Below are 27,854 nucleotides of genomic sequence, written 5' to 3' on the forward strand. Positions count from 1 at the left end.
ACGGCCCTCCATATAATCCCATTAAAGCGTTCGATCTGCCCATTAGCCTGGGGCCGGTACGGGGTGGTGTAGCTCGAAGCGACATTATTTTGGAGCAAGTAGACCCTCACCTCCTGAGACAGGAACACCGCACCCCGATCGGTATGTACATAGGCCGGATACCCAAACATAGAAAACAAATTCTGCAGGCATCGTATAACGGTAGCAGCTGACATATCCCCGCACGTATAAGCAAAGGGGAATCGCGAATACTCATCAACGATAGTGAGCAGATAACGAGAGTTACTTGACACCGGCAGCGGACCTTTGAAGTCCATCGCCAAGCGCTCCCACGGTCTAGTAGCCCGAACCAGCGTCCCCATAGGAGGGTTGTAAAACCGCGGTTTGAGCTCTGCACAGATAGTGCAATCACGGCAGATCCGGCGGATGTCCTCAATCGAGTACGGCAGATTACCACTGCGCACAAAATGCGCGAAACGCGCTACCCCGGGATGACCAATATTGCCGTGCAGAACGTGCAGCCCCTCCAAAGTTACAACCCCCGCGCAAGTGGCCAGCCTCGATAAGGCGTCGGCGACCTGGTTATCCTTCCCCGGGCGGTATTTGATGGTGTAGCAGAAGTCGGCGAGTTCGATACGCCAGCGGGTGATTTTCTCATTCTTAATGCGTTGAGCATGTAAGGTATCGTACATGAATGCAACGCTTTGTTGGTCCGTGACGATTTGGAAACTCCGCCCAAGCAGATACGGCCGCCACCGCCGAATTGATTCGACGATCGCGTACGCTTCCTTTTCGACAGACGAATGCCTCCGCTCAGTGGAGGTGAGCGTCCTCGAAAAGAAGGCTACAGGACGTCCCCCTTGGGAGAGGGTCGCCGCTATCGCATGATCCGAGGCATCACTTTCCAAGACGAAAGATGCACTCTCGTCAATCGTCGCGACAGCGGCGCTAGCGATGTCGGCTTTAAGGCCCTCGAAGGCCGCCATGGCGGCCGGGCCCATGGGGAACGTGTCGCAGGCCACGAGGGGGCGGAGCTTCGCGGAGAAATTTTGCACCTGCTTTGAATAGTGGGCGAACAGCCCAAGAGCGCGTTTCAGCGAAGCCCGATCGCTAGGCGGAGCCATATTGAGCAAAGGTCGCAGACGCTCCTTATCCGGAGAGACAGAGCCATGGGTCACGGTGTACCCCAGAAGGTCTACTGTGCGTAGAGAGTAACGACACTTGCCCTCATTCATGGTGAGGCGATACTTCTGCGCGACCTCGAGGAAGCGTTTCAGATTAGCGTCGTGATGCCCCTGGTCGTACCCACAAACCGTAAGATTGTCCAGATAGACAAAGACATCGGTCAAGTTCTCCTTCGCAACAAGGGCATCCATAGCCCTCTGAAAACAAGCGACCCCGTTAGTTACCCCAAAAGGAAGTCGAGTGAACTGGTACAACCGCTGACCCGATTCAAAGGCCGTATAGATGCGATCAGCCCGAGAGATGGGGACTTGATGATACGCACTACGCAGATCGAGAGTGCTATAAACGGAATACCGGGCCACCTGGCATACCAGGGCATCCATCCCCGGTAAGGGGTAGGCATCCAGCTGGGTAAAACGATTAATCGTTTGCGAGTAGTCGATTACCATGCGCCGGCGGTGGGCCTCACTGCGCACCACTAAGACTTGGGCCCGCCACGGCGACCTACTGGGTTCAATGATACCGTCCTTTAAGAGCTGGGCCGTTTCCTCCACAATGAATTGCGCGTCTGCGCGAGAGTAGCGCCGTGATTTTACGGCTACAGGGGTACAATCAGCGGTCAGATTGGGGAACAGCAAGAGAGGCTCCACGTCCATCTGAGCAAGGGCGCACACAGCTAACGTGTCCGGCCCACCGAAGTCTATTTCCAGACGTCCATGTCGCTTAAGGAAATCAAGACCTAACAGAACGTCGGCACATAATGCAGGTAATACCATGAGATACACATCTGGGAACGTGCGTCCCTTTATCACAAGTGTCAATCGACATGCCCCTTTCGTGCTCAGCCGAAGTCCTTGGGAGGCCATGAAGATCCGTCGTGTAGTCCCGAGAACCGGCCACCCATGTTGATGCACCAGGCGTTGATCGATAAAACTTTCCGTAGACCCTGTGTCGATCAAAGCTTGCGCAAAAACGCCCGCGACCGTGAGCGGAATGATGGCCTGCGCAAGACCGGCCGACCCGGCAGGGATTGCGCTGTCCGGGCGATCGCGCCTCGCGAGTGGATCCCACTCCGGCTGCAGTCTTCCGGTCGCTCATGGTGGATCCTCGTGACGAGCGCATAGGTGGCTCCTCTGCAGTGTCATGTACATCGTAAAACCCGCTGTCAGAGGTCGTTCCCACGCCGGCTGCAGTTTACCGGTCGTTCGGTCCCCGTGGCAAGCGGATAGGTGGCTCCTCTGCAGTTTCAAGTACATCGGAAAACCCACATTGCAGAACTATTACAGGTAGCTAATCGTTTATATTAATCAAGGTAACATTGCAGAACTATTACAGGTAGCTAATCGTTTATATTAATCAGGGTAACATTGCAGAACTATTACAGGTAGCTAATCGTTTATATTAATCAGGGTAACATTGCAGAACTATAACAGGTAGCTAATCGTTTATACTAATCAGGGTAACATTGCAGAATTATTACAGGTAGCTAATCGTTTATATTAATCAGGGTAACATTGCAGAACTATTACAGGTAGCTAATCGTTTATACTAATCAGGCTAACATTGCAGAACTATTACAGGTAGCTAATCGTTTATACTAATCAGGGTAACATTGCAGAACTATTACAGGTAGCTCATCGTTTATACTAATCAGGGTAACATTGCAGAACTATTACAGGTAGCTAATCGTTTATACTTGTCTATTTTGTTTCACATTAATTTTTGCACTCGTGGAATGTCACACTCCTAAATTATGTTATTCTATGTAATACTTCAACAAGAAAGACTTTTTACCTGTGCCTAGTTTGACAGGATGTTTGACAACGAGTTTGACAGGATGGTACAGAGGTTGTACACTGGATGGTGTGCACTTACCTTTGACCGACCTGTCTCGTCCACATTTGATTTTCGCCCCCTCTATGGACAGTCTGATTGGTGCTGAGCAAGGAGGATGGTTCATCACAAAGCGTGCCGTCTCTCAGATGGCCTTTAAGCAGGCCGTCCCACGTGCGAGCATTGCTTAGTGAAGGTTAACGGTCCGTCAGTATCTTTTGCAAATGAGGGTGAGTTATCTCTGGCGACCTGAACAAATTACCGATTCCTGCCCAAATCGGTACACACGGGACGGACTGATCCGAGATGAAGATGGGATCAATTGTGAACGTCAAATATAGCACTGGCAGGAAGTAGGAGTGATAGTGGTGGATGTGGATGTGGATGTACGACCCGCTTTGTGCCATTGGCTCAGGGGTCACAATCCTGAATGGGTCGTCACGATGACATAGGACACTCGACTAGCTCATTTACAGCGAGATAGTACTCGTCTTGCAGACCTCAGGATGACAGTTTGAGTTGACAGACCTTGTGCTATTTTACAACATGACTAGGCCTTGAAATCAGAAACTCGAGATCTTGAGGCAACCACCTTAACCACCACCAAGCTATAGTGGTAGCAGGTGTCAATAAATACTTCGTCACACAAGTACAACAATATTACTCCCTTTGTAGACCTTCATGAAGTCCGCAAATGTCCGATTTAACGTACATAAAAGTCCCAAACAATTGTAACAATAACAATAAAAAATTCAAATGAGGGAAGTACATGTACGAACAGCAAATGACAAAGCATTCTTCCAAAGGAGTTCGATGCTTGGAGACTTTCCACCTCTCCTCCAAGGACCTTCACATTCTCGCTCGTGAGTAGAAGGACACCCAGGCGGCACTCGACTTCACCCAAAATGAGCAACTGCACACAGCAGCACAACAGGTAAAATCATCCAGAGATTACATACAACACTACAACAGGTAAAATCATCCAGAGATTACATACAACACGACAACAGGTAAAATCATCCAGAGATTACATACAACACTACAACAGGTAAAATCATCCAGAGATTACATATAACACTACAACAGGTAAAATCATCCAGAGATTACATACAACACGACAACAGGTAAAATCATCCAGAGATTACATACAACACTACAACAGGTAAAATCATCCAGAGATTACATATAACACTACAACAGGTAAAATCATCCAGAGATTACATACAACACTACAACAGGTAAAATCATCCAGAGATTACATACAACACTACAACAGGTAAAATCATCCAGAGATTACATATAACACTACAACAGGTAAAATCATCCAGAGATTACATACAACACTACAACAGGTAAAATCATCCAGAGATTACATATAACACTACAACAGGTAAAATCATCGAGAGATTACATATAACACTACAACAGGTAAAATCATCCAGAGATTACATATAACACTACAACAGGTAAAATCATCCAGAGATTACATACAACACTACAACAGGTAAAATCATACAGAGATCATATACAACACGACAACAGGTAAAATCATCCAGAGATTACATACAACACTACAACAGGTAAAATCATCCAGAGATAACATACAACACCACAACAGGTAAAATCATCCAGAGATTACATACAACACGACAACAGGTAAAATAATCCAGAGATTACATATAACACCACAACAGGTAAAATCATGCAGAGATTACATATAACACCACAACAGGTAAAATCATCCAGAGATTACATATAACACTACAACAGGTAAAATCATCCAGAGATTACATATAACACTACAACAGGTAAAATCATACAGAGATCATATACAACACTACAACAGGTAAAATCATCCAGAGATTACATATAACACTACAACAGGTAAAATCATCCAAATATTACATATAACATTACAACAGGTAAAATCATCCAGAGATTACATATAACACTACAACAGGTAAAATCATCCAGAGATTACATACAACACGACAACAGGTAAAATCATCCAGAGATTACATACAACACGACAACAGGTAAAATCATCCAGAGATTACATACAACACTACAACAGGTAAAATCATCCAGAGATTAAATATAACACTACAACAGGTAAAATCATCCAGAGATTACATAAACACTACAACAGGTAAAATCATCCAGAGATTACATATAACACTGCAACAGGTAAAATCATCCAGAGATTACATATAACACTGCAACAGGTAAAATCATCCAGAGATTACATATAACATTACAACAGGTAAAATCATCCAGAGATTACATACAACACGGCAACAGGTAAAATCATCCAGAGATTACATATAACACCACAACAGGTAAAATCATCCAGAGATTACATACAACACTACAACAGGTAAAATCATCCAGAGATTACATATAACACCACAACAGGTAAAATTATCTAGAGATTACATACAACACCACAACAGGTAAAATCATCCAGAGATTACATATAACATCACAACAGGTAAAATCATCCAGAGATTACAGACAACACGACAACAGGTAAAATCATCCAGAGATTACGTACAACACTACAACAGGTAAAATCATCCAGAGATTACATACAACACGACAACAGGTAAAATCATCCAGAGATTACATACAACACCACAACAGGTAAAATCATCCAGAGATTACATACAACAAGACAACAGGTAAAATCATCCAGAGATTACATATAACACTACAACAGGTAAAATGATACAGAGATCATATACAACACTACAACAGGTAAAATCATCCAGAGATTACATATAACACTACAACAGGTAAAACATCCAGAGATTACATATAACACAACAGGTAAAATCATCTAGAGATTACGTACAACACTACAACAGGTAAAATCATCCAGAGATTACATACAACACTACAACAGGTAAAATCATCCAGAGATTACATATAACACTACAACAGGTAAAATCATCGAGATTACAGATAACACTACAACAGGTAAAATCATCCAGAGATTACATATAACATGACAACAGGTAAAATCATCCAGAGATTACATACAACTCTACAAAGTATAAGAACGGTGAGAGGAGAGAAAAATAGAGGATACATGATACATATAAAACTCTCTTATCTGTCTCCCACCTCCAAATCCTGGTGGCGTCTGGTCAAATCTGTTTCTGGTGTTTGTTCCCCCTCCATCCCCTCCCTTACCTCAAATGGCTACACAGCTGACTCCGCACGTGACAAAGATGAATGCCTCAACTCTGTGTTTGCCTGTAAATCTTGTGTCCCAATCCCATCTCTCTCTGTACCCACCGTACCCAGTCGTACCCAGCTGCTCCTCGACTCTGTGTCCTTCTCTCCTGACAAGGTGGAGAAGTTTCTGTTAAACCTCAAATATGATTCTGCAACTGGACCAGACGGCATCTGCACACGGGTTCTAAAATCCTGCTCTGCCGCTCTATCTCACCCCCCTCTCTATTCTCTTCACCCTCTCTGTTGCTCAAGGTCATCTGCCATCTGCTTGGAAATCAGCAAACATTATCTCTTTACACAAAAAATGTGCAAAAACAGATCCGTGTAACTACAGACCAATCAGCCTTCTCCCAATTATCAGGAAAGTCATGGAATCCATTATTGCTTCTGATATAAAATCCTTCCTCTTCTCCAATGGCTTGATCTCTGATCATCAATTTGGTTTCAGACCAGGTCATTCTACTCTGGACATGTTTCTGCTCTCTCAACAATGGATGGAGGTCCTCAATGCCAAACCGGAAATTAGAGCTGTCTCCCTCGACATATCACGTGCCTTCGATACGGTCTGGCACCCAGCTCTGCTCACCAAACTCTCCTCCTATGGTATCCATGGAAATCTTCAAGCATGGCTTGCGGACTTCCTCTCGAGTCATAGTCAACGTGTGGCCCTGAATGGATTTCTCTCATCTCCCCTTCCTGTTCAGGCTGGAGTTCCCCAAGGCAGTGTTCTGGGCCCTGTGCTTTTTCTGGTCTTCATCAATGATCTCTCCGACACTCTGGAAAATCCTCTCTATCTCTTTGCTGATGACTCCACTCTCTGACGCTCCAATTCCTCATCCCTCAGATCGGCAGTCTGCAGCTTCTCCTCATTCACTGCAGACCTGGACAATATCAGACTGGTCAAAAAAGTGGAACATGTCTTTCAATCCTGACAAATCTCACACTCTCACTATGCCTCTCCGAAAAGACCAACTGGACAACCCTCCTATCTACTTTCTGAACAATCCTCTCCAAGAAGTTCCGTCACTCAAGTTTTTGGGTCTCACTATCTGCCATGATCTTTCCTGGGAAAAGCACATTTCCAATCTGGCCTCCAAAGACAGTCGCCGACTGTGCATCCTCTGTCATGCGAAGTCCTTCCTTGGCACACCTAAGCTCCTCACCACATACAAGGCTTTCATCCACAGGTCAATGGAACACTGTTCTCCCCTCTGGGCCGGTGGTCCTGCCTCACACCTAGCTCGTCGTCACGCTGTTGAAACCAAAGCTTTCAGAATCATTGGAATCTCCCACGATGAAGCTAATTCCGAGGGCCTTTCACTCACTCACCGCAGGCAGATGGGTGGTCTTTCTGTCTTCTACCGACTCCTATCTGGCCTAGCTACCCCAGCTCTATCTGTGCTCTTTCCCCTAAATATTCCTACAGGTCACACAAGATCTGCGAGTTACCCTCTTCTGGTGAGATTGCCAAAATCAAGACTCTCTGCTCACCTTCGCTCTTTCATTCCTCTTTTCTCCTGCCTCTGGAACAAACTCCCTCACCCTTGTCAATCCCAATCCTCTCTCCAGGTATTTAAAACAGCTGTTCACCACCATCTCTTGTCTTCCCCCATCCAAAACCTTGATCTCTTCTTCCCCTGTTAATTCACCCCAGATCCACTTTTTTTTGAAAACCCGACTTCTTTCTTTCCTGGAAGTTCTAGCGTTCCGTGTACCATTGACACCACAAGATTCCGTGTGCCATGGACAGGAGGAAGGGTATGACAACTGAAGACGAGATGGGATTAAATCTGTGCACGAGAGAGGGCAGTTTACTTTGGAAGAATTCCCAGGAATAGTTGACGTCAGAGGCAGTAGAGATGGGAGACCAGTCCAAATGATTGATGGCTGCTTGAAGACCGTGCCAGTTGGCCTGAGTGAAATGCCAGACTCGTCGCCGCTGAGGAGGGCTCTCTGAGAATGGCTAGAGGAGAGATGTCTACTTTAACAAGCATATGGTCAGATGAACCGATTGGAGCAGAAGAAGAGCAGCAGACATTTGCAGGGAAGTTTGTCATAACCAAGTCTCGAAGAGAAGATGCTCCGTTGACTGAGATCCAGGTCGGGAAATTGACAGGTGTCAGTCCCAATGAGTCGCAGAAGTGCTTTGCCGAGATGCCATGGCTATAAGAGGTACACACACTCAGCCAGCTGGCATGATGACAGTTGAAGTCACCACATATGAGGAAGAGAGAGTTGGGATGAGTGGATAGAAGTTGGTCCATGTTGTCAGACAGCGAAATGTAAATGGAGTCATCACTGTTTGGAGGACGGTACAGAACACATATGAACAAAAGGTGGGAGCGGAGGGGAAGCCGGAGCCAGAGGTACTCCTGGGGGTTTGGTGGAGGAGGAGGTTGACAGTGCAAGGAGAAGGAGAGTAAGGAAGAGTTTTTGATAAAGATGGCAACCACAAAGATAGCAAGGAAGAGGGAGGGGGAGCATCGGGTACAGGAGACCCGATAAAACATCATAGTTATGATAAAACGTTACGTCTATGACGTCATAATTATGAAGATTTTTTTTAATTTTTTTTACAGGCAGAAGTGCTCCGATGGTAAAATTTCCTGTCAATCGGACCAACAGTTGCTGAGAAAATGAATTTTAAAAATGCAGACACAGACGTATGCAAACCACACGTACAGATGCAACCGAACGCCTAACCCTGCTTTTCGCTTCGTGAGCGCAGGGTATAAAAAAACAGCCACCAACTAACCAGATCATCTCTCCTCTGGCTGCACCCAGTACCGGACAGGGAGCAGTTTTGTACGGGTGGAATCTCAAAATAATAAATATATAGAGAAATTTATGAAACCTCACACCCACCTTCAGACACCTACTGGGACCTCAAAAGATATATATTTTTTGTATACAGAATCGAGGCTCGTGTAAGAGCTAACAAACACATTGAACATGAAAACTGGAGGTTGGATTTTTCTAAAAAGAGGGGAAAATATCCTGCTTGTGAAATAAAACTTATCAACATTATTCATGCCAGTTCTCCTGTCATTTCAAAAGTAAATGTTGAGCTTTTCAAACGTAGTGTGGGAAGTGGCCACCTTAAACTGGAGACAGACAAATGCACGGGCAGACTCCACAATATATAATAGATGACCTCCTTTTCGAGGAACTTCCAACACAGAAAGAGACCATTCGGCCCATCAAGCCTGTGCAATGGTTGCCAACCCATGGATGGCCATTGGCTCCCAAAGGGAGCTCATCCACCCTTTACCAGGTATTGGTTTTAGTCCTGCACAGTGTCACATGTCACAGTCACCCTCCCCACTGGCAAGCTTAGTCACCGACTACCCGACCATGCAGCAGGTAGCACTGGGTTACATGTTACCATTGGCAGTTAAGAGACCGACCTGAAAAGACAGAGTGAAGTTTCGCATCACATGCAGTACAGTTAGTCTTCTCTGGTGCAATTCCTTTGTGCTTCCGACTCTTGATCCCTGATCCTATTCTCCCGACTTTTAATTTATACGTATACCCACTCCTTTTCACCCATGAACATTGCCATCCCTTCTTCCTCCATCCATCCATCCCGGATATCATCCCCACCCACCTGTACATGCATAATACCTTCTCTAAATTCTCAGCTCTTTATCTCTCTCTCTCTCTTGCTTTGAAGAAGCTCATGCCCAACATCTCACTTCACCTTCCTTCCCACCATGGTTGGCACATCACCCTCAACTTGTATGAGAGGATTCATCATGCATATATTCACATTGTCTTGCTCATTGGTAATGCATACACATAGTAATCACCTTTGTTCCTGGAGGAAGGTGAGTGTTCAAGATGGGCACTGCTTGGTACTCCATCGCCTGGATTCGTTGGATGCCATCTGTCAGTTCCAACATGAGCACGCGCTCGGCTTTCCCCTCCCAGGCCTAAGAAACACGAGAACCTTATTCCACAGCAAGTAAACGAGTGAAGTCTGAATAACTACTGACTTTCACATCTTCAGAATCAAGATGATCAAACAACGATTGCTCGATGAGATTTGGGTGCACAAATGTAGAGTGGCGCAGGTAGGTACTTCATCAGGGAGGAGAGGGGGTTGGTGAAGAGCAGATGAAAGGGGGTTGGGTGGGAGGGAGCAGAACACCGGATAGTCATCAAACCTCAAATGTTGCAGGTGCAGAAGCGACACGATCGTTTGAGTTGCACTTCCCACGAAGTTTCTGGAGCTGCGAGTAAGCGGGTTGACTGATGTCCATTATGGAATCCATCTGAAAGTGACAAAGTTCGCATTAAAAAATGTGCTAAATTGGTTCCCTCCTTTTATTTGATTGACTCATGACCACAAACTAGTGATGCACTACAAACTGCCATCCCCCAACCCAACCTGAAATAGTGTCGCGTGAATACCCTTGTTGAACACCATGTTGAACAGTACAATAACCGGAAAATAAAGAGTTTGTGTGCACTTAACTCTGATCGCTGGTGGGGTCTCGTGGGGCTTGGCGGGCTGGTGGGGTAATCGTGGAAATCGTCCGGGGCCTTGGCGGGAACCAGGCCTCGCTGTGTGTGTTGCGCTCACTCCGAGCCTCGTCGCGCTGCAGCGAGCCAGCAGCGCTCGTCCACCCGTAACTCTTGCTTGGAAAGCCGCGGCTCTTCCTCCTCATGACCACCAGCAAGATCTCCAAACATGGCCGTTCACGATCGCTCCCTTGAGCCCGAGAGAAAAATGCCACCGTTCGTACGAGGTCCAGGCGAGAAAAAGCGCAAGAGGGCATCGCGACCGTTCGCTATAGTCTTTAGTACGACAAAGCACATGAGGGGGAATTGTCGGTCAGAGCGAGGAGCCAAGGAGAAGCAAAGAGAATGTCCGCTCAGAGCGAGAAGCCAAGGAGAAGAGAACAAGATGTCCCCTGGAGCGGTCTTTTTTCACCCAGGCTCTGATGTCCTCTGGGGTGCTTCGCCAATCAGCGAGTCGCGTCCTACCAGTCCTTCCCGTCAATCAAAACCCCGACCAATCACTGCCCCTCTGGGCACGGCCCTTGGCCTGCCCGTTCTGTGCGCCTCCCAAGTCAGGGTTTTCAGCGGTAGGGCTTGATGCATGACTTCCGGTTAGATTTTTAATTAGCGAGTTTAAATGCGGGCGATTGGCTAGTGTCTATGGTGTAGTGCCAAAAGGGACACAGGAAATATATTAGAGGTAATGACATACAGGGGATAAATTGCCCATAATCCCTGAGCTAATTAACATACCCCACACCTCGTAATGGGGACGAAGATACATCTTACACGACATCCGGGCTAATTCAAATTCCCTACTTATTACATGGTGGTTCTTCTTCTTCATCGCGATATACGGAACATTATAATTCATGCAAATCTACCTGGTTCTAAGGTAATCATTGTCTACCCCCTACAAACGTAACAATAGTTACCCCCATTAACCCTACATAACCCATTCCTCTCAGTTTGGATTTTTGCACATATGCTCAAAGCACATGGAAGAGCAAGAGCAGAATTGGAAGGGGAAAATGGAAAGGGAAAACGGAAGGGAGAAAGACGCAAGGGGGAAAGGCGCAAGGGGGAAAGGCGCAAGGGGGAAAGGCGCAAGGGGGAAAGGCGCAAGGGGGAAAGGCGCAAGGGGGTTAAGGCGCAAGGGGGAAAGGCGCAAGGGGGAAAGGCGCAAGGGGGAAAGGCGCAAGGGGGAAAGGCGCAAGGGGGAAAGGCGCAAGGGGGAAAGGCGCAAGGGGGAAAGGCGCAAGGGGGAAAGGCGCAAGGGGGAAAGGCGCAAGGGGGAAAGGCGCAAGGGGGAAAGGCGCAAGGGGGAAAGGCGCAAGGGGGAAAGGCGCAAGGGGGAAAGGCGCAAGGGGGAAAGGCGCAAGGGGGAAAGGCGCAAGGGAGAAAGGCGCAAGGGAGAAAGGCGCAAGGGGGAAAGGCGCAAGGGGGAAAGGCGCAAGGGGGAAAGGCGCAAGGGGGAAAGGCGCAAGGGGGAAAGGCGCAAGGGGGAAAGGCGCAAGGGAGAAAGGCGCAAGGGGGAAAGGCGCAAGGGGGGAAGGCGCAAGGGGGAAAGGCGCAAGGGAGAAAGGCGCAAGGGAGAAAGGCGCAAGGGGGAAAGGCGCAAGGGGGAAAGGCGCAAGGGGAAAAGCGCAAGGGGAAAAGGCGCAAGCGGGAAAAGGCGCAAGCGGGGAAGGCGCAAGGGGGAAAGGCGCAAGGGGGAAAGGCGCAAGGGGGAAAGGCGCAAGGGGGAAAGGCGCAAGGGGGAAAGGCGCAAGGGGGAAAGGCGCAAGGGGGAAAGGCGCAAGGGGGAAAGGCGCAAGGGGGAAAGGCGCAAGGGAGAAAGGCGCAAGGGGGAAAGGCGCAAGGGGGGAAGGCGCAAGGGGGAAAGGCGCAAGGGAGGAAGGCGCAAGGGAGGAAGGCGCAAGGGAGAAAGGCGCAAGGGAGGAAGGCGCAAGGGAGGACGGCGCAAGGGAGGACGGCGCAAGGGAGAACGGCGGACGGGAGAACGGCGGACGGGAGAAAGGCGGACGGGAGAAAAGCGGACGGGAGAAAAGCGGACGGGAGAAAAGCGGACGGGAGGAAAGCGGACGGGAGAAAAGCGGACGGGAGAAAAGCGGACGGGAGAAAAGCGGACGGGAGAAAACGGAGGGAGACGGAGGGAGACGGAAACGGAGAAAACGGACACAGATGGAAGGGAGACGACAGAAGGGAGAAGACGGAAGGGAGAAGACGGAAGGGAGAAGACGGAAGGGAGAAGACGGAAGGGAGAAGACGGAAGGGAGAAGACGGAAGGGAGAAGACGGAAGGGAGAAGACGGAAGGGAGAAGACGGAAGGGAGAAGACGGAAGGGAGAAGACGGAAGGGAGAAGACGGAAGGGAGAAGACGGAAGGGAGAAGACGGAAGGGAGAAGACGGAAGGGAGAAGACGGAAGGGAGAAGACGGAAGGGAGAAGACGGAAGGGAGAAAACGGAAGGGAGAAAACGGAAGGGAGAAAACGGAAGGGAGAAAGCGGCAGGGAGAAAGCGGCAGGGAGAAAGCGGCAGGGAGAAAGCGGCAGGGAGAAAGCGGCAGGGAGAAAGCGGCAGGGAGAAAGCGGCAGGGAGAAAGCGGAAGGGAGAAAGCGGAAGGGAGAAAGCGGAAGGGAGAAAGCGGAAGGGAGAAAGCGGAAGGGAGAAAGCGGCAGGGAGAAAGCGGCAGGGAGAAAGCGGGAGGGAGAAAGCGGGAGGGAGAAAGCGGGAGGGAGAAAGCGGAGGGGAGAAAGCGGAAGGGAGAAAACGGAAGGGAGAAAACGGAAGGGAGAAAACGGAAGGGAGAAAACGGAAGGGAGAAAACGGAAGGGAGAAAACGGAAGGGAGAAAGCGGAAGGGAGAAAGCGGAAGGGAGAAAGCGGAAGGGAGAAAACGGAAGGGAGAAAACGGAAGGGAGAAAGCGGAAGGGAGAAAGCGGCATGGAGAAAGCGGAGGGAGAAAGCGGAGGGAGAAAGCGGGAGGGAGAAAGCGGAAGGGAGAAAGCGGAAGGGAGAAAGCGGGAGGGAGAAAGCGGAAGGGAGAAAGCGGAAGGGAGAAAGCGGAAGGGAGAAAGCGGAAGGGAGAAAGCAGAAGGGAGAAGACGAAAGGGAGAAAGCGGGAGGGAGAAAGCGGGAGGGAGAAAGCGGGAGGGAGAAAGCGGGAGGGAGAAAGCGGGAGGGAGAAAGCGGGAGGGAGAAAGCGGGAGGGAGAAAGCGGCAGGGAGAAAGCGGAGGGGAGAAAGCGGAGGGGAGAAAGCGGAGGGGAGAAAGCGGAGGGGAGAAAGCGGAGGGGAGAAAGCGGAGGGGAGAAAGCGGAGGGGAGAAAGCGGAGGGGAGAAAGCGGAGGGGAGAAAGCGGAAGGGAGAAAGCGGAAGGGAGAAAGCGGAAGGGAGAAAACGGAAGGGAGAAAACGGAAGGGAGAAAACGGAAGGGAGAAAACGGAAGGGAGAAAACGGGAGGGAGAAAACGGAAGGGAGAAAACGGAAGGGAGAAAACGGAAGGGAGAAAACGGAAGGGAGAAAACGGAAGGGACAAAACGGAAGGGACAAAACGGAAGGGAGAAAACGGAAGGGAGAAAACGGAAGGGAGAAAACGGAAGGTAGAAAACGGAAGGGAGAAAACGGAAGGGAGAAAACGGAAGGGAGAAAACGGAAGGGAGAAAACGGAAGGGAGAAAACGGAAGGGAGAAAACGGAAGGGAGAAAACGGAAGGGAGAAAACGGAAGGGAGCAAACGGAAGGGAGCAAACGGAAGGGAGCAAACGGAAGGGAGCAAACGGAAGGGAGCAAACGGAAGGGAGCAAACGGAAGGGAGCAAACGGAAGGGAGCAAACGGAAGGGAGCAAACGGAAGGGAGCAAACGGAAGGGAGCAAACGGAAGGGAGCAAACGGAAGGGAGCAAACGGAAGGGAGCAAACGGAAGGGAGCAAACGGAAGGGAGCAAACGGAAGGGAGCAAAGGGAAGGGAGCAAAGGGAAGGGAGCAAAGGGAAGGGAGCAAAGGGAAGGGAGCAAACGGAAGGGAGCAAAGGGAAGGGAGCAAACGGAAGCGAGCAAACGGAAGGGAGAAAACGGAAGGGAGAAAACGGAAGGGAGAAAACGGAAGGGAGAAAACGGAAGGGAGAAAACGGAAGGGAGAAAACGGAAGGGAGAAAACGGAAGGGAGAAAACAGAAGGGGAAAAAAATGCAACAGAGCAGAGGTGAGTGAGATTTTCTCGTTACACTCCCAGGTTACACGATTATGAAGCAGTGTCGGACCTGGCAATTAAAGTCATTCAAGTTAGTTGGCATCACATAAAAACGATATCCAGGCAAAGTGTTTGACCAAAAAGCATCCCTACCTGGAGGGCAATTGGGCCGACCAGCGTTTCCTTTTGAACCTGAGCCAGGTGAGCGGGCAACACAGGGAAACTCAACTCTCGTAGGTCTGCTGACAGCCACTGGTCAAACACAAGCCGTCCAGTCCATTCTGATCCCTGCAGAACACAAAGCACATGTCCCACTTGTTCTGTTCTACAAATTAATCAACAGCCACAAATCCCGTTATTACCCTGCACTCGCGAAGTGAAAAGCAAGGTTAGGCATTCGGAGCCTGCATTTTTAAAATTCATTTTCTCAGCAACCGTTGGTCCGATTGACACTAAATTTTCACCAACAATTTTTTTTGCCTCCACCTGTGGAATTTTTATATTCATAATTATGACGTCGTAGGTCACGTGGTACAGACGCCGTCTTGGAAAAACGTTACACCTCTATATCTCCGAAACAGCTCAATGGAAGGAACTGAAACAAGGATCATTGTCAAGTACTCCACATGGGGAATAAGATATGTTAATGTCATCGGTACCTTCATTATGACGTCATAATTCGACAAGTAAAACGGTTGATCTGATCAACCAACAAGTACAAAAAGTTTTAATTAAAACAAAAGCCACGTCGATGTTACACAATGCCTAGATGCAGCTGTGCCTATAACGTCGATGTTATAGGCACAGGACATTCCTATTGATTCGATTACTTGATGTTATTTTTGTGCAAAGTGAAAATATATCTCGGCAATTTCCCGTGTGTGGCGACGAATTTTTAATATATCTCGGCATTTTCCCATCTGTTATTTCAGGCGGTGTATGACTGACCATGCCGCGATTAAAAAAAAAAAAAATCTGGGCAATTTCCCGTGTGTGGCGACACGTGAACGAAGCTATGCTCCTCTCTCCACATTATTGTGACGACGTATAAATTAAATATTTCATCGTGACGATTGTCATCAAATGGACGAATTTTTAATATATCTCGGCATTTTCCCGTCTGTTATTTCGGGCGGTGTATGACTGACCATGCCGCGATTTAAACAAAATATTGTTACAGACACGGCTTTTAGATGTTATATTGACCGAGCGGTGGTGTATTTAACCGCGTCCGAACAGTTACTCCCCGATTAAAACCCGATTCCACCCGACGTTGACCAGATCGCCCCACAGATATTCAATCGGGAAATCTCTAAAGCGACCGAAAGAGAAGGAAAAAGAAGAAGAAGGATACGGAGGAAGAACAGATTTATTATACACACACAAGCAATGGATGGAAGAAGCAGTAACACAGCGAATGGTTAACTTACACTATTCATTTTTACTTAGCCCCAAGACAAACGAACAGGACAGGACGTTCACACTTACACAGGGGATAATTGCAGGCAGATAGGCTTGAGATGGATCGCTTGGTCGGGAGCGCGCAGTTCGCAATCCCTCGCGGTTTTGGCGGGAAACCCTCCGTCGGGTATCCACCGCGGTAGACGTCCCGCGCTGGTTCGGCACACCTGCTCCCCTTCTTGGGGCGGGGCCGTCTCCCTCCTTTCAGCGCGTCTCTCCAAAGCTGGTCTCCTTGCCGAGTACCTCTCCTCTTTGGCTTGGAGCGTTTCGCATCTCACCGCCTCTCTTTGGTGCAGCCTCGTTGCTCCTCTCCCAGGGTCATCTCCAGCTCATCTCCAGTCATCCCTCATCTGGTAAAGCAGTCCCTTGCAGTCGCTTTTATCACCTCGAGCGAAATCAAGCCGCCGACTCCGAGGGCACGCCTACCGGGTCACTCACCGCGGTGTTGATTGGCTGTTAGGGCTGGTTCACTCCTTCCCTCTTACGACGAGGTGGAGACCCGCCTTTCTTCCCCAACCTTACCTCGTGGCCAATGGTGGTTTGAAGAAAACCGACCAAAATGCAGAAGGCAATTGGAAGGGAGGTTTTGGGGAAATTGGAAGGGCCTACGCTTATTTTGTTTGATACAATGCAAAGTCAATCTAGTGGGAAAACACATACTTAGCCTACATGGAATAAGGAAATACACTATTTAAAAGATATATCGTGACCTGCGTGTATATTTCCTGCAATTAACTAGGACGCTGACTGCGACCATTATTTACATTACAGGGTGGTACCGTACGTTTGTAACGTTCACATTGTAACGTTTCCATTGTAACGTTTTCACATTCATTACACTTCTCAAATTCGTTACACACTTCTCAAAATCGTTACACTGCACCCCCCTTTCTTCAGGTCCGTCCTCGGGCCTATTAAACTTTAACTTAGTGTGGCACGTAGGTGTAATTCCCTCTACAATTAACCTGACCCTGAGTGTAATATTTTAAAACACAAATAAGTATGTCCCCCTATTGCATTGCATCCTGTCTAACAGACTCAAGCCCACAGCTAACCGAATTACGGAATTACTCTCAACCTATACATTTACGGTGGGGAGCATTATTTACAATGATGTGATTTCTTATTTACAACGCAACCCAGGACCTGTGTTTTTTTTTTTTTCTTTTTTTTTTTTCTTTTTAGGGAACAAGAGAAAGAAATTCCTGTTGGGAGGGAGGAGACAGCACGCATTGCATCGATGCACCAGTACCAGTACCATCAAAGCACCCAAAAGCACCAAACACCACAAAGCACCCAAAAGCACCAACCAGTGCGCAGTCACCATGGCTCATAATAAACACAACAAAAGAACTGGTGGTGGTCTTCTCTTTCTCTGCCGGGCCGATGTTCTTCCCGACGTCTTCAGGCTTCATGCGGCCTAGTTGGAAATAATAAAAAGCACAACTTGTGTCCATTTTTATTTAGGGCCTCAGGGGCCAACTAAGGGTGGTCCACCTGTTTGGCATAGGTGCCACCTTACCGAGGTCCGCAAGCAAGATTCCCTGGCCACTATGGCCGGTCTCCAACAGAGGTGCCCTGCCCCAGAACCTGGGGTCCATCAAGTGGTACTTGGCCGAAGAACAGCGGTCCATAATGTGGTACATCAACGCAATGCATGCTGGTTCTGGGAATCTCGGGCGCACAATGGCCACCTCACGCACGCTCCCATCGGCACCCAATGGCGCACAGGTCATGTGGGAGACAAAAGAAAGACAATTGAGCAAGGGGTAAGGTCACAAGGGTACACGTCAATAAGGCAATGCAAGGTGAAATGCGTACGGAGGCCGAAGTGAGAAAGCTCGTCCCTACCGTACGTCACCCCCCTGTCACCTACCCTACCCTTGTTCTCACCCCATATGTACAAAAATCTACACATTTACAAATTCGTCACTACTGTCACGTCTTCCCCATATTTCCCCTATACCAAATTCGTCTCCACAATCCCTTTACTTCAAAATTTGCCATCACCAATTCATCATCAATCCTCATAAGGAGGGAGAGATGGAATTACGCACAATGTCACACCCACGTCATGATGCGTCTCACAATCCAAACATTTGCATCATAAAAAATAATCAAAACATGGCATGGTGTGGAGTACCTGTCACCTCAGGTGAGTGGATGCAGATGGTGCGAGGAGATCCTTCATCCTAACTATCCTCTAAATGACTTTCACACACTTTACACTACCCGGGGTCTTTCCCTGCCAATCCATTGGCCAACTTACACTATGGGTTCTAATAACCAATTCCCATTGGCCAAACTGTGGTGCTCCTCAATTTGGGGTCTCACTCCCCCGATTCATCTCCCGGTGCTCTAGCACAATTTCTGGGCTGCGACGTGTACCTCTCCCAACAGGTCTACCCACCTGCACAGCTCCACCACTGTAGTTGCCACCCGAGCTTACCTAGCTCCTCACCCTAACCTAACTACCTGGGGACAGCCCCTCTCCTGGCTCTGTCACCCCATGGTGCCCTCTGGCACTGGGCTACCCGGGTCCGTCCTCCGGATCCTCGGGCCCCATCCACAACAACTACTACCGGCTCCCAGAGCCCACCTGCGGCCTCACCTGGCCGACATCCTCCCAGTGGTGGAGTGCCCAAACCAACTACACACACTAACAGGCTACACGCCCAGCCATTTCCACAACACCAACGCACCCATCCACATACCATTCTGTCACCCGCACCACAGATGCCAATATCCAACCACAATTTACCTGTACCCTCTATCTAACACTTACACTACCCGCCCCGGGTATCCGTGATGGGGGTCCACTCTTCCCCCATTCACACCTTCGCACCATCCACTCCACTCCACAATTTCCACCATTCTCACTCCACGACCATCCATTCCACTACTCCATACCATTTATTCCATACAACCATTTATTCCACACAGCCACATACACCTGTTCTTCATTCACCTGTCGTTGCACACCTGTGCAATCATACCTGGTGCCACCTGCACCCTCCTTTCTTCCTGGACCATTTGGTCAACACAACACGCAATCACCACTACTGCCTCATACACTGCTCCACACCCTGTTCAGTTGCACACCTGTGCAATCACACCTGTTCAATCACACCTGTTCAATCACACCTGTTCAATCACACCTGTTCAATCCTCACACACACGGCATCATCTCAGCTAACTACTCCCCTCTGAAACTTGCGCTTCCCAGTCGTCCCTTTAAACTATTGCGCTCCCACGTCATTATCATCCATACTAATCTACCTGCGTCCCCACTACAGGTATCAGTCACTAACTAACCTTAACGTCACCTAATGTCATCTTCGCTAGGGCCCTATCAATATAACCTAACCCACCCGGGCTAGTTTTCACTGCCATACACCCCATAAACTATAGCTCCTTTGCCCCCACCTGTGAGGGATGGTGGATTTGCCATCCCACCACATCGGGGGTCTCTCACTACGAATTTCGCTCGTCCAAATCCAACAATTCAAAAATTTTCCATTTACTGCCAATTCTATTCACTTTTCTAAATTTCGTTTTAAATCACTATCACTACCACCATCACCCGTCTACTTATTACATCCTCTCGGTGCGCCAATTCACATCTACAGCCCGGCTTCGTACAGCCGAGCACTGAACGCGGATTCTTTTGTGCTGGCGGCTGGATGCGTCCCGCATTCGGGGCAGAGGCGGGGGCTTACCCGGGCCGAGATCCCACGCATCACCTCGGCGTGGAGCCATCCAATGTCCCGATCTCGACCTGCCGGCACGTCTCAACAAAACGTGGTCGCCATAGCGACCCTTCCTATCCAGCCGCCCGCTCCGCCTAGTGGAGCCCGGCCGCGGCCGTTCAAAGCGAGGCCCAGCACGCACCGAGGGCCCGATTCGGCTATAAGTCGTTCTAAACTCTACCCCGTCTAACGTCGATGCTTCACCTGGACGCTTACACCCCGCAGCCCGTTCCTTGCTCACACATCCAGCTGTGCCCATGCTCCTCGTACCTTTCCTTACACACCCAGGTGCACCCATTCCACTCACAGCCTTGGTCACACACCTGACCACCGAACACTTTGGCACACATTCGTTGCTCGCACACCTCACCAATACACCGCTTCGCGCCCCCTCCTCGGTCACCTCCTCTGTGACAATCACAGGTGTGCCCTCGTTCGCACACCCAACCACGTGCCTCACCACCAACTCCAGCGTGCATTCCCACTCACGCTCTACCATTCCAGGTGTGCATCCTTCCATCCCAGGTGTACATCCTCGCTCACCTGTCACAACCAACTCACGCTCCGTTTCACTCTCACTACTCTCACCTCCACTCTTGACAACGCACTCTTTCCTCATGCACCTGTCCGTTACACACCTTTCTCGCGCACACTCTCCCGTTACACCCTCTGTAACACTCACCACAGACGTACGCTTTCTTGTTACATCCTCTGTAACACTCACCACAGGTGTACACTCTCTCGTTACTTCCTCCGTAACACTCACCACAGGTGTACACTCTCTCGTTACTTCCTCCGTAACACTCACCACAGGTGTACACTCTCTCGTTACTTCCTCCGTAACACTCACCACAGACGTACACTTTCTCGTTACATCCTCTGTAACACTCACCACAGGTGTACACTCTCTCGTTACTTCCTCCGTAACACTCACCACAGGTGTACACTCTCTCGTTACTTCCTCCGTAACACTCACCACACCGCGCTTCCATGTACCCCCTCGCACACGCGCTTCGACCGGCTCACTCCTGACGGCACACTCACTCCTCGGCGTGCACTTTTTCCTCACACACCCCATGGTCGGACATTCTCGCACACCTCTTTTTTCGCACACCTGTCCTGTCACACACTTCACCAACGGCCTTTCACGAACACCCGGATCCAAACCAATCCCCAAGCCGACTGAAGCTTTCCTCACATCATATACATTGCCACTCACCTCCGTACTTCGTCTCCGCCCCTCCTTTGCCACCTGCAAACTCTTTATTTGGTTAGTGAGCACTTCATCATGATTTGAACACAGACCTTGTACATATTCCATTACTTCCTCCTTTATCTCCCTCTTAGTTTCCCTCCGTCTCTTCTTAATTTCACTCACCCCCTCTTCCACCTCCTCTAATTTTTCCTTTACCTCCTTCAGCTCCCGGTGCGCCCCCTCTATTTCTTCCTCCATCGCTACTTTAACCGTTTCGATGTGCGTTCTCACCTGCCGGTCCTTTGTCTCCATTATCTCTGTCACCTCCTCCACCCTCATTGTCAGTTCCTCCCGTACCATCTGACATTGCCTCTGCGTCGCTATTAATTCGTTTTTAATTTCTTTTTGTGTCGCCTTTAACCCTCCGAGTACTGCAGTGTTCCTTTGAACCTGCTCCACTAATTTCGTTTGTCCCTCTGTCAGCTGTTCCACCTCCTCCGTCAGATCTTCTATTCCCCCTTGTAACTTAGCCGTATTATTTCTCACCTCTTTCTCTATACGCTTTTCGCCTCGCTTTACCTCCTCGCGTAGCCCCGAGACCTCCTCACTCACCACTCGTCGTATTTCCTCCATCTGGTTCCCCATCTGTTCGATTTCCCGGGCGGATTGTTCCCCTATTTCCCGCAATTTGTCCTCCATCCTATTTTCTAACCCCATTAACCCATTTTTCACCCCCTCTAACTGATTCTCCTGGGCAGCCATTCTGTTTTCCACCCCCGTTAACCCATTTTTTACCTCTTTTATCCCGTTGTCTAACCCCTCAAAATTATTGTCTAACTTCCCAAATTTCTTGTCTAATTCCTCAAAATTATTGTCTAACTTCCCAAATTTCTTGTCTAATCCCTCACCGGTACCCCTCACTTCGTCCCTCATTACCCACAATTGCTCACTCCGAGCATCCATCCGGTTCCACATTACCCCCATTTGGTTTCCCATTACCCCCATTTGGCCCCCCATCCTATCCATTTTTGCATTCAGTTGGGTCAAGAATAATCTGAGGTCAAACCCGGTTTGCCCAGCGTCCCCAGCCGCCACCGCGGGCTCGCCCTCCGCGGCGCCGCTATTTTGGGACCCTTCAACCACGTGCGCGAGCGCGCCATTTTGCGCGCCTGATATTCCCGCAACCACATTGCCATTTTCCTCCTCCCTTTCCTCCACATACATTTCCCCGAGGTCCTGGGTCGATTCCACCCTGTCTATCTCTCCCACCGACATCCGATCGCCTTGATTGTCCATGGCGCGATCTCAAAATTCGGGTTTTGCTTTATAAAACAAAATAAATTTCGGCAGCTTGTAATTTTGAGCGCGTTAAGCGCGCTTCGGGTCCGATTTCGGGTCCGATCTCCCTCCTCGACACCAATTGTTACTCTAATAGTACAATTGGTGTTCCAAAATTTGGGCCTAACAAATTTAGTCCCAGGTCCGAATCCAACTCCTCGACACCAATTGTTACTCTACTAACACAATTGGTGTCCAAAATTTGGGCTAAATAAATTTAGTCCCAGGTTCGAATCCCACCTCCTGACTACCAATTGTTACAGACGCGGCTTTTAGATGTTATATTGACCGAGCGGTGGTGTATTTAACCACGTCCGAACAGTTACTCCCCGATTAAAACCCGATTCCACCCGACGTTGACCAGATCGCCCCACAGATATTCAATCGGGAAATCTCTAAAGCGACCGAAAGAGAAGGAAAAAGAAGAAGAAGGATACGGAGGAAGAACAGATTTATTATACACACACAAGCAATGGATGGAAGAAGCAGTAACACAGCGAATGGTTAACTTACACTATTCATTTTTACTTAGCCCCAAGACAAACGAACAGGACAGGACGTTCACACTTACACAGGGGATAATTGCAGGCAGATAGGCTTGAGATGGATCGCTTGGTCGGGAGCGCGCAGTTCGCAATCCCTCGCGGTTTTGGCGGGAAACCCTCCGTCGGGTATCCACCGCGGTAGACGTCCCGCGCTGGTTCGGCACACCTGCTCCCCTTCTTGGGGCGGGGCCGTCTCCCTCCTTTCAGCGCGTCTCTCCAAAGCTGGTCTCCTTGCCGAGTACCTCTCCTCTTTGGCTTGGAGCGTTTCGCATCTCACCGCCTCTCTTTGGTGCAGCCTCGTTGCTCCTCTCCCAGGGTCATCTCCAGCTCATCTCCAGTCATCCCTCATCTGGTAAAGCAGTCCCTTGCAGTCGCTTTTATCACCTCGAGCGAAATCAAGCCGCCGACTCCGAGGGCACGCCTACCGGGTCACTCACCGCGGTGTTGATTGGCTGTTAGGGCTGGTTCACTCCTTCCCTCTTACGACGAGGTGGAGACACGCCTTTCTTCCCCAACCTTACCTCGTGGCCAATGGTGGTTTGAAGAAAACCGACCAAAATGCAGAAGGCAATTGGAAGGGAGGTTTTGGGGAAATTGGAAGGGCCTACGCTTATTTTGTTTGATACAATGCAAAGTCAATCTAGTGGGAAAACACATACTTAGCCTACATGTAATAAGGAAATACACTATTTAAAAGATATATCGTGACCTGCGTGTATATTTCCTGCAATTAACTAGGACGCTGACTGCGACCATTATTTACATTACAGGGTGGTACCGTACGTTTGTAACGTTCACATTGTAACGTTTCCATTGTAACGTTTTCACATTCATTACACTTCTCAAATTCGTTACACACTTCTCAAAATCGTTACAATATATATATCTCGGCATTTTCCCGTCTGTTATTTCGGGCGGTGTATGACTGACCATGCTGCGATGTAAAAAAAATATATCTCGGCAATTTCCCGTATGTGGCGACACGTGAACGAAGCTATGCTCCTCTCTCCACATTATTGCGACGACGTATAAATTAAATATTTCATCGTGACGATTGTCATCAAATGGACGAATTTTTAATATATCTCGGCATTTTCCCGTCTGTTATTTCGGGCGGTGTATGACTGACCATGCCACGATTAAAAAAAAAAATATCTCAATGGACTTGAAGTTACAGGCCTTTGAGAATTCATTTTGTTCTATCAAGGGCAACTTTCATCGGCTTTTCTTCCCGTTTTTTTTCAACCGAGTCTAAAACTATGTTAGCGACTGTGAAAAATGAAATGATATATCGAATTTGATTTGAAAGAAAACTGTGTGAGAGAGGAAGACACCACGGGCCTACAAAACAGACCTCAAAGCTATGCGAGTTAATAAAATGGTGGATATTTGTTTATATGAAGCCTCTCCCACAATGGGTGGAGCTATGGTTCCCAGAATGGGTGGAGCTATGGTTCCCAGAATGGGTGGAGCTTTGAGGTTTTGTCTTCTCTGCAAGAACAACAAGAACAAGAAGAAGAAGAAGAAGAAGAAGAACAACAACAACAACAGCAGAGGGCACTCTATGACCAGCGTCTTGCGATGCGGCTAACAAGTACAAAAAGTTTTAATTAAAACAAAAGCCGCGTCGATGTTACACAATGCCTAGATGCAGCTGTGCCTATAACGTCGATGTTATAGGCACAGGACATTCCTATTGATTCGATTACTTGATGTTATTTTTGTGCAAAGTGAAAATATATCTCGGCAATTTCCCGTGTGTGGCGACGAATTTTTAATATATCTCGGCATTTTCCCGTCTGTTATTTCAGGCGGTGTATGACTGACCATGCCGCGATTTAAAAAAAAAAAATCTTGGCAATTTCCCGTATGTGGCGACACGTGAACGAAGCTATGCTCCTCTCTCCACATTATTGTGATGACGTATAAATTAAATATTTCATCGTGACGATTGTCATCAAATGGACGAATTTTTAATATATCTCGGCATTTTCCCGTCTGTTATTTCGGGCGGTGTATGACGGAGCATGCTGCGATTTAAAAAATATATATCTCAATGGACTTGAAGTTACAGGCCTTTGAGAATTCATTTCGTTCTATAAAGGGCAACTTTCATCGGATTTTCTTCACGTTTTTTTTTCAACCGAGTCTAAAACTATGTTAGCGACTGTGAAAAATGAAATGATATATCGAATTTGATTTGAAAGAAAACTGTGTGAGAGAGGAAGACACCACGGGCCTACAAAACAGGCCTCAAAGCTATGCGAATTAATAAAATGGTGGATATTTGTTTATATGAAGCCTCTCCCACAATGGGTGGAGCTATGGTTCCCAGAATGGGTGGAGCTTTGAGGTTTTGTCTTCTCTGCAAGAACAAGAACAAGAAGAAGAAGAAGAAGCACAAGAACAACAGCAGAGGGCACTCTATGACCAGCGTCTTGCGACGCGGCTAAAAAATCCTCTCCAACTGTTAGTCCAATGGACATGAAACTTTCACCACAGGAGCGCCTCCTCCTGCAGATTTTTTAACGATAATTATGACGTCATAGGTCACGTGGTACAGGTGCCATCTTGGAAAAAAAACAGAAAAATGTTGCACCTCTATATCTCTGACAAAAAATGTTGCACCTCCATCTTTCAAAAAATTGAAACAGCTCAATGGAAAGAACTCCACGTGGGGAATCAGTGTTGATAACGATGACGTCATTGCTGCCTTAATTATGACATCATAATTCGACAGGGAAAACGCTTCGTCTGATCTGTTTGAAATTTCTTGAGCATGTCGGGCGGCACCACGCAGACGAGCGTCACCACGCAGACGAGCGTCGGGCGGCACCAGGCAGACGAACGTCGGGCGGCACCACGCAGACGAGCGTCGGGCGGCACCTCGCAGACGAGCGTCACCCCGCAGACGAGCGTCGGGCGGCACCCCGCAGACGAGCGTCGGGCGGCACCCCGCAGACGAGCGTCGGGCGGCACCCCGCAGACGAGCGTCGGGCGGCACCCCGCAGACGAGCGTCGGGCGGCACCCCGCAGACGAGCGTCGGGCGGCACCCCGCAGACGAGCGTCGGGCGGCACCACGCAGACGAGCGTCGGGCGGCACCACGCAGACGAGCGTCGGGCGGCACCACACAGACGAGCGTCGGGCGGCACCACGCAGACGAGCGTCGGGCGGCACCACGCAGACGAGCGTCGGGCGGCACCACGCAGACGAGCGTCGGGCGGCACCACGCAGACGAGCGTCGGGCGGCACCACGCAGACGAGCGTCGGGCGGCACCACGCAGACGAGCGTCGGGCGGCACCACGCAGACGAGCGTCGGCCGGTACCACGCAGACGAGCGTCACCACGCAGACGAGCGTCGGGTGGCACCACGCAGACGAGCGTCGGGCGGCACCACGCAGACGAGCGTCGGGCGGCACCACGCAGACGAGCGTCTGGCGGCACCACGCAGGCGAGCGTCGGGCGGCACCACGCAGGCGAGCGTCGGGCGGCACCACGCAGGCGAGCGTCGGGCGGCACCACGCAGGCGAGCGTCATATACACATTAACGTTCCACAGACTATGAACAAACCTGCTGTACTCGCTGTTGTCCGAGCCATGTTAGACAAGCACTGAGCCAGTCTGTGGGCACATGGATGTGCTTCGAAACAAGCCATCGGTTGACGGTCTCCACGTCAGTCGTCGCCATGCACAATTTGGCATTCCCGCGGACATCCAAACAGCGGCGCTTCCTGCGCACCAACCAATCACGCAATGATCATATTCGCGACTTCCCAGTACGATTTGGCAAAATTCGTGACGTCACTCATTTGCTTAATTATCTCTTAAAAGTTTGGGCTGGGATCTCATGATTCTCTGGAATACTTTGGTCGTTCTAGTTGTGGTTAGTAGTGATGGTGGTTTCAAGTCGGTAGACATTATTTCACCCAAATGTCAGCTCCATGTTGGAAGAGCCTGTGAAACAGCGAATCATGTCTTCGTGATAATAATAAAATGACCTCCCCTACCAATACACCGCCTCGTCTAGTTAAAGGTTGAGGGGTTCAAGTCGATCGACCTTTTTACACCCAAATGTCAGCTCCATGTTGGAAAAGCCTGTGAAACAGCGAATCATGTCTTCGTGATAATAATAAAATGACTTCCCAAACCAATAGACCGCCTAGTCTAGTTAAAGGTTGAGGTGTTCAAGTAGATCGACCTTTTTACACCCAAATGTCAGCTCCATGTTGGAAGAGCCTGTGAAACAGCGAATCATGTCTTCGTGATAATAATAAAATGACCTCCCCTACCAATACACCGCCTCGTCTAGTTAAAGGTTGAGGGGTTCAAGTCGATCGACCTTTTTACACCCAAATGTCAGCTCCATGTTGGAAAAGCCTGTGAAACAGCGAATCATGTCTTCGTGATAATAATAAAATGACTTCCCTTACCAATACACCGCCTAGTCTAGTTAAAGGTTGAGGGGTTCAAGTCGATCGACCTTTTTACACCCAAATGTCAGCTCCATGTTGGAAGAGCCTGTGAAACAGCGAATCATGTCTTCGTGATAATAATAAAATGACTTCCCAAACCAATACACCGCCTAGTCTAATTAAAGATTGAGGGGTTCAAG

The 27,854-nt window shown here is 49.0% G+C and overlaps 2 protein-coding genes across 4 annotated transcripts in view; one reads left to right on the forward strand and one right to left on the reverse strand.

Moving 5' to 3' along the window:
• RMI1 (RecQ mediated genome instability 1) overlaps positions 1 to 27,117 on the reverse strand; it is a 102,117-nt gene extending 75,000 nt beyond the window's left edge. The window contains exons 1-6 of one of the 3 annotated variants that reach the window (XM_078779546.1): positions 26,814 to 27,115; positions 15,105 to 15,239; positions 10,736 to 10,972; positions 10,425 to 10,532; positions 10,068 to 10,190; positions 3,798 to 3,931 (exon numbers count right to left, since the gene is read on the reverse strand). In XM_078779546.1, the coding sequence (XP_078635672.1) occupies positions 3,798 to 3,931; positions 10,068 to 10,190; positions 10,425 to 10,532 (365 nt within the window). In that variant the 5' untranslated portion in view covers positions 10,736 to 10,972; positions 15,105 to 15,239; positions 26,814 to 27,115. Of the gene's footprint in view, positions 1 to 3,797; positions 3,932 to 10,067; positions 10,191 to 10,424; positions 10,533 to 10,735; positions 10,973 to 15,104; positions 15,240 to 26,813 lie in introns of all 3 variants that reach the window. The other 2 variants (XM_068119492.2, XM_068119491.2) reach the window with 2 other exon arrangements.
• Positions 11,747 to 15,032, forward strand: LOC144892761 (uncharacterized). Its single transcript, XM_078781108.1, has 2 exons — positions 11,747 to 12,738; positions 15,014 to 15,032. Exons 1-2 carry the CDS (start codon positions 11,747 to 11,749, stop codon positions 15,030 to 15,032), a joined length of 1,011 nt encoding a protein of 336 aa, XP_078637234.1.
• Positions 27,118 to 27,854: the final 737 nt, after the last annotated feature.

Source organism: Myxine glutinosa, chromosome 6, assembly GCF_964187855.1.
Source record: "Myxine glutinosa chromosome 6, kmMyxGlut1.1, whole genome shotgun sequence".
Lineage (NCBI taxonomy): Eukaryota > Metazoa > Chordata > Myxini > Myxiniformes > Myxinidae > Myxine > Myxine glutinosa.

What these genes read in the sequence shown, in the direction of transcription:
- LOC144892761 (XM_078781108.1), top strand. Translation starts at nt 11,747, where the DNA reads ATGCTCAAAGCACATGGAAGAGCAAGAGCAGAATTGGAAGGGGAAAAT.